Here is a 17510-nt window from a genome sequence, read left to right as displayed (position 1 = left end):
GATATCCTGGATAATTTCAGCACAAAACTACAGCTTATGCCTGCAGTCAGAACTGAAAATCAAAAGAAATGAAAAGAAACGATTTCTCTGGAAATACAAACGCTTCTTTTTTCAGCTGTCGATGGTACAATAAACCGAACCATTAACCCCTCACAATCACAGGCGCTTTAGGGAAAGACGTGAAGTTCCTGCTAATTTCCAGTAAAGCACTGTGGCCATGACAATCTGAATTACGTTTGTTTTAAAAGCTGCACTGTTGCTGCCGTGCCTGTTTTCACATCAGCAGACTTGTCTGTGTGTTCAAATCCTCTACCTGAGAGGAACAATAATTAACCGCTCGCTGTTCACACGGCCGTCTCCTACAGCTTTCAAAACCACTTCATTTTAACCCCTGCTTAACAAATACAACTGTTCTGCCATCTTTAACTACAGACCGATTTCCTACCATCATTGCTCTTTCAATAAATAATCACAGATTAACACAAACACACTTAACAGTGCAAATATGTGAGTCTGAAGTTCTCAAAGATCAAAACGAAAATGAAATCCTTGCTAGCAGAATGAAACCCGAGGAACAATCACATGAAATTATTCTCACTCGACTCCACACAAATTTATTCCAGATCGATTTTTCTTCCTCAGTCATCTGTGTTTGTCCAGTGCTTTTAATTGGAAACCCCAATTTTAAAAAAACATCTTTAATAATCACACGTTTCAGTTTGTGGAACTTTTTTAAGGAACAACTGTGTGCAGAAAAAAATAAGCTTTAAATAAGTATGCAGTACACATGAAATACATGTGCATGTGCACGGGACTCTCCAGAGACATGACAGCTGACATTAAACACTGAAACTCTTTAATATTGCTTCATCCAGAGTCCTGATATTATAAAGTCAATGCAATATAAGCAAAAACTCTCAGTGTCGGTCCAGGTATAAGAATAAACATTCAGCACACATGGTTAGGGTCCTGTGTATGTGTGTCTATGACTCTCTCTACTTTAGGCTGCACCGTGACTCACAACAGCTCTGCCTGTTTGAATTGGTGGATGTTTTTATACTGGATGTCGTTCCAGAAAGATCCAAGAATTTTTCTCTCCTGTCGGGACTGAACCGGACCCTTTGCGTTGTTTTTGCATTGCACCAGCCAGAAAACAATGTCGTCTAGAAACGAGGGCCAAAAGCTACGCGTTACACCATAACCTGAAGAAAACAAATGCAGCTTTATGTCACAGTATGAAAAGCAGAGCCACACATATACCTCCTCCAACAGATCTGATTTTGTTTGCTAACATGCAACAAATATTTGTGTTACTTAACAAACCATGAAACAAAGTATTTGCATTATTTTCCATGAGTAGAACCACAAATATAACCTTATTAATAATAATGAGAATCAGCTCATTCATCTCTTTTAGCTCTCGCATAAATAAGACCGTCACATTAAATCAATTTAAAAACGGTGCACAGAAATCTGCTTCGATCTTGAACTGCAAAAGTATTTTACAATGAGAAAAAACACACTTTTCTCTGAGAATACACTTAATTTGAAGAACAATCCTGTTTTATTCATGTCATAAATTGGAGTAATAACAACGACCTGCTGTTCAGGAAGAAGACCGAGGAAAAAGCAAAGAAAGGATGAGCTTAAACTGCGGTTCCACTCTCCAGAAAGTCATTAGGTCAGAGAAGTGTGGAGGATGTTCAGCAAGGGGCCTTCAATAATGAAGAGCTTGTTTCCACAGGGAAACATTGCCTGCAGCGTACATTCACACTTTGGCAACTATGGAAATGAAAGATTTTGAGGTGCAGAAAGGTCTCAGCGTGATGCTGGGAGAAGCTGGCTGTCTAAGACTCCTTAAATTGGTAGTTGTTTGATTTGGCAGACGGAATTTTAAACTCAGTGTACACAGCTTATACTAGTTATAAAAGTATAACAACACAAACAAAACACATCGATCACCGTGCAGTAAAATAAGGTTTTTGTATTGTATGATGATGAGGCTACAGGACACAAATCCTGCGCAGACTCGCAGCCGTTCACTAAGAATACAGATTTAAGCAATGCTAGCAGAACAGACTCGCTGGCTGTGCTCATGCTGCAAAGTATTCAAATCTGCAAAAATATCAGTGTTTGTTGTATTTTTGTCTCAGTTTTGATACTGATGTTGCACATTCTCTCCCAGCTGTAATACATAATCGGAGTTATTATCTAAAGTAATCAGACTACACATCTTTTCCCTTTTATATCTGTTCACCGTGTGGAACTGACTGCTTCATATTCTATGATATAACAAAACGCACACAACGTCATGTTTGCATGCAAGTGAAAAACTACAATAACACTGAGTGAGAGACTTTCAAAGTACTTTATGGTTGCAAATATGATCATACTGCCCGAAGGTCAAGAGACTAAAGAGATGATTACCGTGACCTTGGTTTTATCAGGTCACACAATGTGGCTGCTGGGAGGTAGTGAAAATGTACACTTTATTTTTGTAGCCATTTAACAAAAGAGATGAAACGAGTCGCTGCGGTGGAGGAGGACATGCAGAGTGATAGCAGAGGGTGAGGTGGAGCTACATGCTACCTGTTCTCTGTATCCGGTCCTCAGTAAATCCTGACTGCACAGTCTCTCTATTTAACCTGTAGCAGGAACAAATAAGTCCTTTACTGTCAGATTATAGCTGATATAATGTCCTTAATTTTTAAACTTACCAATGCAGTCTGACACATTTTTTAGACATTGTCCAGGTTACATGTGGCAAGTTGAGTTGAGCAAAAGACATCATCCTGGTGCCTCCTTAGGGATACTGTAACCTCAGCGATAAGCAACATGTCCCGTGTGAGTATTGTCTGGGGCAGACAGATGCTGGAGCATGACCTCTGATAACTTTGTCAGGAAGCCTAGCGTGATGGCAGATAAAGCAAAAACCAGTGCACTCAGAACACAGGCACAGAAAGTTCATTTTTAGATTCTCGCTACTACATCAGAGACTACAGGGAGCTGATACGCCTTGTCCTGACCAGCTGCTATGAGTGTTGAATCAGAGCACTGTGGTAAATATGAGTCAGACATGGAAATGTTGGTTAGCTGAACAAGACTAAGGTCAAGAGGAGACCATCTAAAAATGAGAACTGTCATGTCAAGTTCGCCAAAACTGATGACGACAGCCCTTGAAGATGCTCTTTTATTAAGACTGTTTATTTTTAGAAACCTTTTTTTTTTTCAAACTACTGTAGTCGATTTCAAGTAGCTTCAGAGAAAAGCCCTGACACACCTGTCAGGAAGACGTACTTGTCAAGGCACTGAATGTGCTGCTGTGGTGAGCTCCATCTCCAGAGAGGTCGCTTGGTTATAGAAGCTACGCGTCAGGTAATTTCTACTTCTGCGTAAAAGATTAGGAGATGAGTCACACAGCCAATTACTGTCATTACAGTGTCTCGTGACATTAATTCACACAAGACAGAGCAATCTTGATTGTTGTACAATCTCAAAGGCTAATAACAGGGGGCAAAATGTAATTGCTTTCATCTGATGAGCCAAACTCACGAGCCAGGAGATGAGACGCTCTAAGAACAATCACCGCTAAATCTACAGTCTGTCATATAAGTTAACTTTGGGCTTCTTGATTTACCGAGTGAAGTGAAAATGTAAATGTGGAGGCAGATTTATAGAATTATGAGAGTTAGTGATGTGTACAATAAACCAACACGGGAATTAGAAAAAATACAGTTTGTTCTTAAGAGTAGGCTTTCCTTACTCACTGAGGATGACCATTTGAACAGCTATTTAATCAGTTAGTTGATTAACAGGAATCTAATAAACAATCATTTTGATTGGTGATTAATCAAACCAGTAAAGCTGCTGATCCATTTTCAATTTTGAGGATTTGCTGCTTTTATTGTGATCAAACACAGAGTGTCCTTGGATTTGGACTAATCGTTGAAGAAACTGTGCTTTGATTAAAACACAAAATAAGTCCTCTAAAAATAAATTCCCTCCAATGAATATTCATCATTACTGAACATTTTTATGCCTAAAGCTGCAGGTATGAATTATGCTTGGGTAAAATGCAGCTCCAGGATGGCCTGTGCACTGTGAGAGTGTGTGAGGTTAGAGCGCCTACAGTCTGCTTTCTATTTACGCTGCGTCGTTCATGTTGTTCGTTATCCTCAATAAGTCTGCGTGTCAGAGATTTGTGCAGTACGTGTGCACAAGGCTGCCACAGACTCGTGTTCAGGTTCATCATCATATGCTCCGGTCTAAGGAAAACAATCGTATAAGCAGGTTATGTAGTTTTGTTTTAATTACAGGGTCTTTCCTGTTACTTTCTGATGTTATCAGTTTCACGTAAACTAGTTTATGAAGACAAATGATTTTATAATGTAAATGCAGTAAGACGAGAAGATGCCGTAAAAGCCACCCGAGGGAAGATCCCCACACTTTAACAAGGTCAGGAGTCCAACTGTGTGCTTCACTCTCTCCCCTCACAGACGAGCTCTGATAACGAGAAGAGATATGAAAAAAAGCATCCGCAGTAATTGCTGTTTGCACATCAGTTTAGTTCTGGAGAAAGCAAACATAGAACATCACCTATTTCAACAATGATAACACCCATGCCACCAAACAAGCAACATAAACGGCTCCTCCACACGAAGGCGTCCGATGTCCGACGGCGACAAACATTTCACAGACAATGTGCCACTTTCTCATCGCAGTGTTACGTCCCTAAAATACTTCCTAATTGTAAAAGCGGCACGAGAGACGTATTAATACAATAATAACCCTCCACTGAGTTTGATGAGACCACCAGAGTAATCATTTTAATTGTACTGTACTCTAATCACAAACTGCATGAAAGATTCTAATTTTTGGTCACTGCAAACAAAAATTTAAAATTTGTAAAGTTAAAGTATCCAAGCATGACGATGCATAGAGTCGATTTAGGACTCGCCTGTTTTTTTTGTATTCATATTAAAACACTGGTGCAACATACATCACAAACACACATTAATTTTCCATCTTTATCAAACACCAAATATTTGGATTTCCTCTCAAAAGAAGGAACAGCACAGATATGTGAACCACAGTCACAGACAGACCTCCACTTCGGCTGTGCTTTGCATAAAGTGTTTTAATATTAGCAATAAAGTGTTTTATGAAGGTTTTTCATCGATGTTCCTGCCAGAAGGAAATTGGACTGAAGTACCAACACTTCTATATGTTTCTGATCTGGGTTTAGCTAAAGGACACACAGAAACCGTTCTTTGTGAAATCAGTGGTGAGTGCTAATTAATTCTGTTAGCTAGATTTCCAATGTTTCAGGGTCACTGCAGTCAGCACTCTTGGGCCCCGGTGACGAGACAGTAATACTTTAGATTAGAGGACAAATCAAATCTTATTTCCAGTGTTGGAGGATGTATTGGTGCAGTTTGGCCTCCGAGCTTGTATTCCAGGCTCAGGAGATGAGTGTTTGTGTCTGCGCTTTACTAGCCGCTCCAACTATTCAGGCTAAACAAACGTAGCATCGGGGAAAGCCTTGATTTGATTTATGCCCATAAGTGTTTCTATAACAATGTGATGCAACATGAAAACTATGAATTTCCAGAATTAATACCAGAACTTGACGACTGAGCACGACTCCCCATGAGGACCTGAACATGACCACCCTGCACACTTTGGTCACGTTGGTCTCTGAGAGCCTCGTCCCAGCCAGGACACACGAGGTGAGGAGGACAGGAGTGCGAGATATAAAAGCTTCGGAGGCAGAGGTAGACCTGCTGCGGGACGTTTTTGGATGGTTTGTGTGTATTTGCTGAAAGTCAACCCACTGTCTATGCTAATCCCAAGGTAGTTAAAGCTGCTAACACGCTACACTGTGTCTGTGGGACAGGGTCATCCTGTCTCCGAGTCTATGAGATGCTTCTTCGTCTTCACGTACTTAAGGTGTGATTCAATTCAATTCAATTTTATTTATATAGCGCAGAGAAAAACCCAACAATCATATGACCCCCTATGAGCAGCACTTTGGCGACAGTGGGAAGGAAAAACTCCCTTTTAACAGGAAGAAACCTCCAGCAGAACCAGGCTCAGGGAGGGGCGGGGCCATCTGCTGTGATTGGTTGGGGTGAGAGAAGGAAGACAGGATGATACAGAGGACGGGGAAATAACACACTACAAAGCACCAGTTTCTTCACAATCGCAGGATACAACAGAGGTCATGTCCCCCCCTCAGCAACCTCTGTGACTGTAACAAAGCAAAGGGTTTATTACCTCGTGTCATGACCACGACACCAACGTAATGTTTCTCCAGTCGCCTCCTCTGACATGATGAATTCCACCTTTTTAATGCTCCATCATCAACACACTCACACACGTTTTCTACACAAACATGTTTATTTCTTAGTTCTTCTCATTTAAATCTGATTTCACTCGGTCATAAAACATGAACTTAGCTCCTGGTTCTTTTTGTTTGAAGTCTGGATGATTGTCATTTTGAAAGTGGTTATCATTTCCTACCAGGTCCACATTTAAAAGGTTTGGTGGAGCAGAGTCCCTGAACTGATTCTAGGTGTGAATAAGACGTGTGAGTGCGATTGCCTTTGTTATCGTGCGACAGAGCTGGTTTTTGTTTCTCTGCTTCTTGAGTAATGTGCGTTGATGTGTTCAGCTCAAGCTCTGCGCATGTTTAACATCTTGAAACAAAAGCAAATTTCAACGATTATTTATCGTCATCTGTGGACAAAATTTCTTTACTATATCACAGACGTTCGTACTGACACAACCCACATCCTAAGGATCGAGAGAATACTTCAATCATTTTAAAGGCTGTGAGAGCGTGCCTGATATCTCTCCTGGTTTGATGATTATTCACGGCTGTGTTTTCTTGTCCTTGGTAAAAAATTTAAAAAGAAGTGCATTCTTCACAAAATCATTTCCAAACAATTTCACAGCTTCTCGTTCTTTGTCTTAAATTTCTCATGCAGACTGTTGGTAAAACACTTAGCGCGACATAACTTATTAAAACTGCAGGTTTTTGCACCGTATGCATGTAAAATCAGGCAAAGCTAACATGAAACAGAAAGGTGTGATAAATCTAAAAGCTATCAGCAAAAAAAATCCAATTATTTTTCAGGAAAAAAAAAATGTTTGCACTAAACTTCAATTGTTGACGTGAACAAGGCCACAGAAGCAATCACAGGAACGTGCTTTCTAAGAGAAACATATTAAATCTCACTAAGTCCAGAAGGGTTTTTATTTCTCTTGGGTTTTGTTCTTGGCATTGACTGTTTCAGAAACAAGTGGCCCTTATCAGGCACTGAGCAGCGAGAGATACCTGTGACAGCCGACATGTTTGAGGCCCAAGTGCTTAATCTCTGGTCTCTGCTCCGGAGCAGTGAGACACATCACTAGAGCAGGGAGGGAGTGACTGCGTACATCTCAAACCAGCTGACACAAGAAATGGAAATGGAAAAAAACACCCTGCATGAGCTCGAGAGCACTCCTCTAATCGTATCAAAGACTTCTACAAACAAACATGGGTGAACTGTGATTGATGGGAGCGCAGTTAATAGGTCTCCCAATCCAACGCTGTGAGAGAAAGGAGGGTGCCAGAGACCAGAGATCAATAGCAACTCGGAAGCATGTTAGGGGATCATACTGAATCAGATTGATGACAGCTGCTGGTGATGCATTTGGCAATCTAATTTTAACACAAAGTAACTCAGTGATAGTGCTGCCACAAAACTGAACTCAATCCTTGCGGGCCAACAGCATCACAGCTGTAGAGAGACACCGACTCGTGCTGCAGGTGGAGGTAGGGGCAGCAGCACTGTTTTATCTTGGATTTTCAATTCGTGCTCCGTGCCATTAAAGTGCATTAAATTATTCACACTTTGTGGCAATCTCGCAAATATTTTAGTCCCAAAAAGCTCTTTCGGTGCAGTGCAGAGCTTGGACATACACGCCAAACCGACAGGGAAAAAATCTGACTTGTACATGTCCTAAATGCAGGCCCACGATTTTTACCGGCTGCACATTTGATGTAGCCACTCACGGCTTTGCACACAGGCGTGAAAACGACGCCAATAATTTCCTTTTCTATCCTCCATCTAACTGGATTGAAGCATAGTGAGCTCTGCCAGGGAAGGCAGCCACAACACAGACAGGGCATAGACATTCATTGTAGAAAGGCTTAATTTGTGTATATGCATGTGCTTCTCCGAGTGCTGGCATGTTGGTGTGTGTGTGTTTGCCTTTGCTGAGCTCATACGCTAATCAAGAAACCATAAATAGCGGGTGCCCTATGTAAATGTCTCACACTGTGCACTGTCCTGGATCGTCACTAAAGATCATTTAATTCTCCGTATTCATTAATGGCTATGCTACAGGTCTTTAAGGCAATGGGTTGTGAAAATGACTGAAAAACAAATCAGGCAAAAGACAAAATATCATCTGGTTAGCCGTTTCTGCATAAGCATTTTATGTTTTAAGCCATAAAGGAGAAATATGGATTATTGCAGAGGTATAAAATGAAACACCTCAGTGGTTCAATATTTCTTAATTACTCTATGTGCCAATTTCTCTTTTAAGAAGGACACAGCGCAGCATCACCAACTGGCCTTAGGTTTGTCTGCTGAATGAAGCTTGTTGGGGGATGGATGAATCCCTCCCCTGTTCTGGTTTTCTGAGCCAAGTCTGCATGATGGGGCCCTGAGCCTTCGGCCTGTGCCAGGTGGCAGCTGGGAGAGAGAGTCCCCAGCCAGGCCTCAGCAGCCCTCTCTCTGGTCCTCTGGCCGCCACCGCTGCCACTCGCCGAGCTCGACGAGCTCGACACCAACTCTACTGACCGACAGATTGGTCGGGAGTACTGGTGTTGACCCTTTTTCCAGATTTCTTTTTCTGTGTCTGAAATAAATTCTTTGTGCAGAACATTTTCTTAAGACACGGTGAAGCGCTGTTCTTCGGTCTATTCCAGAGTCGTCACGAAAGTAGGATCCAAACTTGATACAGACACCCGGAAAATATTCAGTACTATTTTCAAAACCATGAAAGTTAATCAGCCTTTCTAAAAATAATGATTATAATAATACTGGTCTGAGTAAATGTATTCATCAACAGCCATTTGTCCTGGTTCGGCACTGATGGAGCTGCTAAGGTAACCTGCCACTGTTTCTGTCTAGTGGTCAGCTGAGTAGCTTCAACGCTAGCATCGTAATGCTAGCTCATTGATTAAACAGATGGCTGAAACAGCCATCGCGTACCTGGCATGTACCACCCAGGTTAACATTTATTACAACTGTTCAATATTTTGGTGCAGTTGAAACGGGAGCTTTACCGACCTCGTGTTGCTGCACCACTCTTCACGTGTTCAGCTGCTAGTGAGGGGAGGGGCTGCTCACCTGCCTGCATGCAGCAGTGATGTGAGAAGAAATGTTGTTTTTTATTTTAACTTTAAAAAAATGTCAAGGCTTCCACACAACTGTGTTAAGTAACTCTAAAGAAACTGTCTGACGCTTGTTTAACTTTTACTAAAACATTGAACTGACTCAGAGAAAATGAAATGAAATAATGAAATATATTGTTGGTTCTAAATATTCCTCTTTAGTGTACTCATCAAACAAATCAATTTTTTAAGATTACTTGAGTCATGTCTGGTATTTCAATGAAATACTGAGTTTTTGTAAGTCAATTCAATACCTCTTTGTTTAGTAATTTCAACATTTTAGAGTAAAACCGTGAATTTCACAGGAGTTCTCTCACCTCTTTCCACTCAGTCATTTAATTCTGAGTTATTTTAATCTTTGGCTCTTTTCTACTTCCCCTCACTCCCATCCAATCACAGCAGGTGGCCCCGCCCCTCCCTGAGCCTGGTTCTGCCGGAGGTTTCTTCCTGTTAAAGGTGAGTTTTTCCTTCCCACTGTCCAAAGTGCTTGCTCATAGGGGGTCATCTGATTGCTGGGGTTTCTATGTATTATTGTAGGTCTTTACCTCACAAAATTAGACATTTTTTGCACTAAAGTTTGTTACTTAACACAGTTGGATAGAACTACTTGACTTTTTCAGTAAATCCAAATAAATTTTTCAGTTCAGTTTTTAATTGAAATAATATAAATGACACTAATATATTAAAGAAAACATAATTTGTTCAGTAATTCAGTGCTGTTACAAATGAATTTCATATCTGATAATAATTTGTCATTTTTAGAATAAATATAATATTTCAGTCTAATTTTTTTTTGACAAACCTACTCTGTACATGCTTTCATGTATCCACAGTATTAAAAGATACAAAAAATTTTAAATTTTGGTATCGAAACATACTGTAAATAGCAGTTCTGGTGACATGCCGAGTAATGTCTGATATGGTATTAACATGAAAAAGAAGTATTCTCTGCCCAGGTACAGTGATAAATCAAATCGTAAATCTTGTTGAAGCGTTTGTTAACCAGGAGATCATATTATTAATTATTCATATTACAAGTTAATAATTCAGAAAAGATTGTACCACAAATATGCCAACATCTGTAACCAACAGTGACATAGCTCTCCATACATGGTGAATGCTCTCGTCTGTAAGACCTCAAACATCCAAAAAATAAAATAGTTCAACATCATCTTAAATAGTTTGTAATACTAAGAACATTTTCTGTCTCAATTTGTCATTTCTGGATACATGTGTGCAATATATAGCTGTTAGCTAACAGCATGCCAATAGTGAATCCGAGAGCTTTGTTTTTATCTAAACACAAATCAGTAACAATAATATCAGCCTGTCAAGTGTCGGGTTGAGCTAGTGATGCTGACGGGTCTTTCCTCCGTCATATCTGAGCAGCGCTCCACATACATCCTCTGTAGTGAAAGGTCCCAGTTATATCTCAGCACTGAGGGAAAGGTTTGTCTCATGCACTCGTTTTTTCATGCATTTTGCCAAATGATGTCAAACGAACAAAGCACGCCGTGGTTCCTGTAGGCCCGTGTAGACATAATGGAGGAACTCGATGATGGCAACAGTATGATTTACAGCGTAAGAATCCACCGCTGCTGCATTGAACGTCTGTACATGCTGAGCACACAATTGTATCTCCTCAGGGTGCTGCCTCCATCCAGCTAGCTGTTCACCCTTTCAAACTGACAGACATACTTTTAGCCTGCGATGGAGGCACTTTTCACCCCTTAGGATACCTCAAGAAAGACGTTTGCTTAACTCAGACCTTGAGCTCCACACTCAGCTGCATACTAACTCTAACCTTTACTATACAGCTGGTCAAAGCTACACATCCCTGTTTCATTGTTCATTTTAGCAGATGGTCTCATTGGTGCATAGATTTTTTTTCCATGTTAAAAGTACATTACCTCACCCTTACATTTCATTTTATGATGTGTTCTATCGTGTCTGTCACCTACTGATGACCTCATACTTAACTCGACTTATGAGAGCAGCAGCGTATCCCACTACTGCTCATATGAGCCCTACTTTCATTAGCATATTTGGCAATAAAGCAGTAATGCTTTCCTGCATTAATAATTCATTCAGAAGTTTTTTATAAGAGGAACCACATCTGTATACAGCTGAGTTAAGTTCTTAGATTCAACGCCAGCATCAGGGGATTTCTCTAAAGACAAACTTGCTGATTCAATATTCACCTTTTAAATTATGTAACATTTTGGAAAAATCTAATATCAAACCCCATGCCACCCACATAATTAAGTCTTCCCAGAACATTAACCAAAACAGATCATGTGGGTCAGAAATCTAGCTCCTCCTCCCATTGATAATCAATGCTACAAGTCAATTTACAGCCAGTGGCTTCCACAACCTGAGCCCACTGCATTACTTATTCAATTGTAGCCCATTAAGACTGTGAGAGCTGATATTAAAGGTGACACGAGCAAAAATCTAACAGCTGCCTTCAATAACTGTGTTCCATACGAGGCGTGCGGGGCCGGATCACTGAATTCGACTGTAGCTCGAGGCCATGCTTCACCTCTGCCCTGAGATAGATGTAAGAGCTCAATGACAGCAGCACTTAGCTCACATCACCAGATAGATGTGTCAGCTGTTTCAATGTCTTTACATAGCTCATAAAAGACTGAATGCCACCCTGCAAAAATGCAGTCTAAGCACTTGCCTGAAACAAACCTCAGAAATCCTGCCACGACTATGATGTTTAGAGGACTTCTGGGAGGAAAAAGAAAATACAGAGGTTTCGAAGAAGTGCTCATATATACCTGCATCTGACCTTCCGCAGACGTAACGAGCTGACAGGCTTTTTCTGACAACTTGTCTGGTTTTCTAGCCAAGACAAACTTATGAAGCAATACTTAACAAAAAGCACCTGAAGCACAACTCATGGATGCCAACAACAGCAGCAGCCAGTAACCACTTCACAAATGTCTCCTGGCTAACAGAGCGCAGGCTAATGCATTCGACGGCACACTGCGTCTGTGTTTATGTTTTTACCAGTATGATTTCTTAAATCATCAGAGCAGTCAGGTGATTGCAGGTTATTTCAGTCCTTAAGATCCCCGCTTGCTGAGCTGCACGCTTTTGCTGCCTTGTCAAAACAGGATGTGGACAGAAAATTGAGCTACAAAGGAGCCCTCGCAGCTGGAGGCCTCTTCTAGTGTTAATGGTTTCCAGAAAAAGACGTAAAGCAGCTATGAAAACAGAATTCAGTCCAACCTTTGAAGGTCACCTGCTAGTCTCTATCTAATATTTCTCCCCTAAAAACAACACCCTGATCTTCATATAACACCAGCTTCCAGAACGCCAACGAGAACATGGAACATGTCTGTTTATTTTGTTTGTTTGTTTAAAGGTGCTAAAACCAAGTGATTTGCATAATATCCATTTATAAAGTCCACTCACAGTTTACTGTGTCCTAGCTATCTGTTGAATGAGTAAGGGTACAAAGGCGACATTAAGCAGGGCGAACATTTTTCAAACAGTTCCTGTAACCCTACATTATTTAACCCTCGGCTTCCTGTCACAGTCGCTCCTGCCGCTACAGCCAAATCAGCCCCTTCAGGTTGGGCTTCTGAGATGTGTTGCTATCCTCGCCACGTGTACCTGTCTGCCCACCTTCATGTGTGAATGTACAATATTAAACTGTTCCCTCCTGCAAGGTTGCTTTTTGCACTCATGTTCTCCTCCCCGCCTGTTTTTGTTAGCACGGTTACAGATAAAGTTTGTACATCACACTTTCAGTCTCAAGTTTATTTTTGTGAACTCTGGAATTGCTAATCAGTCCTGGAGCCTTCCTCTGCTCCGATTTGTGCCTGAGCAGGAGCAGATTCCTGAGGTTACTGATAGGTTTGTGTGGTTTAGCAAATGGCCTCTGCATAATCCTGCAAGGTCTAGCAGAGCAGTTCGAAACGAGTCGTGCAATTCGACATGAAAACGTTTCGGTAACAACTGCAGGTAGCAGTGCTTACATCAGCCTCCTCTTTTGGCGCTCTTGCCGTACGCGGTCCTCTTTGGCAGACTTTCTTGTGCCTTCTCGTACCTTAACCATCTCAGCTGAGCTGTCATGATCGTGGTGCTAATACTGGCCACTTCTGCCTGCTTCAGCACTTCAGAGTCAGGAACTTTGTCTCATCATCTTAAGCCCACGATGCTCCCTGAGAGTCACCTCAGGCAGTGGAGGTGAAAACAGTTCAGCATTTTGGAGCGATGACTATCAGTCTCACATGCATACAGAAAAGATGAGAGGAGCTTTACAGGCTTTCAGCTTCGTTTCTGAGTCATTCGCTGTTCGTATCGACCCGTCAGCCTGACAAAAGCTGCGCCTGCCTGCACAGTTGATGCAGCACGCTGTGGCTTTAACAGTTCAGTAGAATTAGAGTCATTAAACACTAAAAGTTAAAAAGTAAGAAATATACTGAAGCATAAGTTTGTATATTCATAGTTGCAGCAATATTTTAAAATGTACAAGAGGAAGAAAATTTTTTCTGAATAAATAAAAATATATTACAATGATTTAATAATGAGAACATATTTAAAAGGATGCCGAAGACATGCTTTTGTTTCTCAAATGGTCCAAAAATGTTAGAATTATCTTGCATTTCTTACAGTGTGCCCTTCAGCACTATATTCATCCTGGTCACACGTTTTATGTCTTTATTGTCCAATGATGAGTGTTTAGACAGTAACATTTCAGGAGCTCACAACTGAGAAAATCTACAAAGTCCTTATCTCTGCTGGCCAACGAGCTGCACATAATGCAGACGCTGAATGACTTCTCCCTCATCGTGATTCTGGTGCTTGCCTTTGCACACACACACACACGGGCACTTACATACACTTCTGCGATGGTATCTGGCTATCTCACTTAATTAGCCTCTAAAGGCAGCCTCCCTCGTATTAGTGGATGTGCCTTGCACTATACTATCGTCTCTTAAATAGGGTATACATTACAAACAACCTTGAGCTGTTTGCGGCTGGTGATGCTTATCTGGTGCTGAGGTCAGTGCATGGCATCCAGTTTTTGGTTTTTTTTTAGAAATTAAATAAACAGGTAGTGCTGCGGTGTGTCCAAATTTCCAAGCCTGTCCTTTTGTTAGATGAGCAGCGTACTGCCACACCAGCCGATCAGGTCAGTCTGCTCAATGTTAGATGGGCGCGAGCGATAAAAGGGGAAAAACAAGGTGGAAGCATTTCAAAGAGCCCGTGCCGTTGCAGGAATGATTCTGGAAATGCCTTTTATTCATGCAGAGAAAACCACAGGCTCACTACTTGGCATTCAAAGTAACAACGCTGCTACCACAAAGCAAATTAATTTCAGACTAATTAGGATAAAAACCAGCTTTGGTGTTGAAAGAAAAATGAAACGCTATTATCATTACCGTCCATTTAGACACAGCTACAAGAGCTCCCATTTATCCTGGGTACAAATGGAGCAGGACAGCACACAGAGATACAGGGTCCAACTTTCCAACTCGGATTCTCTGAAAGTAAATTTGGAACCTTTGTGTCTGTGAGTCCGCCCCATCCTATCTGCTGTCCTTCTAAATACTGTTACAGCAGCTCGATGAGCCATTATGATACCTGTTTTTACTCTGATTCAAGCCACACCTCCACCTCCACCCTCACAGAGCAGGAGGCAGAGAAAGGTAGCTGGTTTTTTGTTGGTTTTGGTGATTTACAGTGATTGGAAGGCAGGCTCATGAGTCTCCTTCGTGAAGGTCTCACAACAAGCAAAGCAGCCCTGACAAAGATGTGTCTGCTGGGGAACAGAAAGTGGGAGAACTATGAAGCAATCATGTCCACTGACAACAAATCGATGGGCATGCAAACATGTTCCTTACAACTGCATGTTACACTTACCACAGTTTGTCTTTGGGGGACGATTAATGCAATCAGCCCCTGACTCAACATGTAAGTCCTGAAATGGGAGTTTTGAAAGGTTCACAGTAAAAGTTGATGTTTGACTATAAGGATAACTACTTCAATCCAGTTTTATTTTATACTGTAAGGTAGACCCTACAATAATACATGCAAACTACTAAATCACAAATATTTTGTGTAATTAAAAAGATAACCTCCTTTGGGTTTTCAGAAATTCTCCGTCCTTGCATACTCTTAATAAATTCCTGTCTATGAATGCAGCTGTTTAACAAATAGCACGAGCCTAATATGCGCTTTAACTCGATAAAATCCTGGCAGTGCCTGCTCGGTGGAGCTTCGTTCCTCTCGGGGATCCTGCTCTGTGACTCGGATTTTTAGATTTCCCCGAGCCTGTGTGGCGGAATTCAGATTCACCTAAAATGATTCCCGACATTACCCGAGCACGGAGCCACTGCGCCGCGCGTCCGCACGGCACAGGTATACCGGAGAGGCAGCACGCACTCCGGCACCAGGCTCGGCTCTGGTCACCTGCTGCATTGGAGGATAGCACTGCTACGCACCTGCAGTCAGAGCCGCCGAGTCTATCCCGGTATATCCACGGGAACGTTCCTGAAAATGCCCACGCGGGAAAGCGGTGCAACACACACGCTCGGGGGGGTCACCGCACAGGTGGTATCGTTATTTGTGGTCCAACAGCTGGGGGGGCATTACAGTGAAACATCCTCAATTACAACACACAGAGACGAGCGGACTTAGTGAGGTATGCCACCGACCGTCAACTCTCCATCGTTCAGAAACACATTCACATCCAGCTGCTGCTGCCCGTCACGGCGCCCACACTGCACTAAAGGCGGCCCGCGCTGCCAAGTTTCACCGGACTGCGCATTCCCGGCGGCCCGGTGGCTCCTTACCTTTCTCCTCGTCCGACACCGTCGAGGGCTCGGCGCACGGAAATAATCCCGAGAACAGGGCTAGAAAGGCGAGTAGAAAAAACTCCGACATGTTTTCGGAGAGCGGGCTGTAAAGAGCCACGGTGCTTCTCCTGCTCCTGCTCCGGGTCCGGGTCCAGTCTCCCCCTCCACCACCACCCGGTTGTCGAGCGCCGTTATTCGGTGATGTCCAGCGGAACCAGTGCGCAGAACAGTGCAGCGCTCCTCCGGCTCCTCCACAAACGCACACCGCCGCTTTTCAGAGCGAACAGACGCACCGGAGACGGCAGGAGAGAGGAGAGGACAGGAGAGGCGGGGTGGGAGAGCAGGAGGATAAGGAATGAGTACGTTTCCTGTCTTTTCTCAGTGATTAAATGCCGTCAAGGTGGCGCAGCTCGCCTGAAATTAATCAAATCCGTTCGCTGTGCAGTCAGTGGAGTGGGTGGGTGTCAGCCTGAGGTCCAGGGGTGCAGAGGGGGTCCTTAAAAAGAAGAAAAAGTCAGAGGATGTAGGATGAGATGTGAGCAATCTCGTCAGACCAGTGACTTCACTGCAAATACAGAGTTATGCAAAAGCACATCCAGGGGGAAAAAGGTGCATGACTAAGAAGAAATAAGAGCCTTTCTCAGGTGAAGCATCCAGAGTGACTGCACAGACACAGCTAAAACAAAAAGCACTGAAGAGACCACTGCAGTGAGGTGTTGTTTAGCATAGATGCAAAGCACAGGCACCTCGTTACTGTATATCACAGTGATTCAGGACTTACTCCGGCTTAATGTCAGAACGGAACTCTCTGCTGGTCCTCGAATTTGGGACCAATTTGATGCATGTTAACAGGAATGTGTGACATATTCCAGGCATGCATGGAGACTGATGCTTAGTAAAAGCAAGGCCGTGTGAAGAATAGCTACCAAACTTTCTGTGTTCATGTGATTTTATGTGTTCTTTGTTTTTCACAATGAACTGACCGAACCTCCATTAGGTCAGACACTGCAGTCTCCCACACCTATCCTGTCCTCTCTCCTCAACACGTCGGGATGTTACGCCTCAGGAGCGAGAACGGGCTCCTCTCCTTGTATTCAGGCTGACAGGCTAATGATGGAAATTTGGAGGAGGTTTGTTTTTAACTCTAAAGTATGCAAATGTGCAGGTAGTTCTTATTTTAGCTCCTACAAGGTTAGGAAGTCCCAAAGAGCAATACCCGTTTTCAAAATCTTTATTTGTTCTCC

The 17510-nt window shown here is 42.4% G+C and overlaps 1 protein-coding gene across 2 annotated transcripts in view; it reads right to left on the bottom strand.

Annotated features, from left to right (window-relative positions):
- lrp1bb (low density lipoprotein receptor-related protein 1Bb) overlaps nt 1–16900 on the bottom strand; it is a 262657-nt gene extending 245757 nt beyond the window's left edge. For both annotated transcript variants that reach the window (XM_042221787.1, XM_042221788.1), the window contains exon 1: nt 16264–16900. In XM_042221787.1, coding sequence (XP_042077721.1) covers nt 16264–16354 — 91 coding nt within the window. In that variant the 5' untranslated portion in view covers nt 16355–16900. The remainder of the gene's footprint in view (nt 1–16263) is intronic.
- Nucleotides 16901–17510: the final 610 nt, after the last annotated feature.

This window comes from Haplochromis burtoni, unplaced genomic scaffold, assembly GCF_018398535.1.
Source record: "Haplochromis burtoni strain Fernald_Lab_line unplaced genomic scaffold, NCSU_Asbu1 Contig_74, whole genome shotgun sequence".
Taxonomy (NCBI): domain Eukaryota; kingdom Metazoa; phylum Chordata; class Actinopteri; order Cichliformes; family Cichlidae; genus Haplochromis; species Haplochromis burtoni.
The sequence above is the reverse complement of the archived record's forward strand: the minus strand, read 5'-3'. Positions and strand labels throughout refer to the sequence as shown.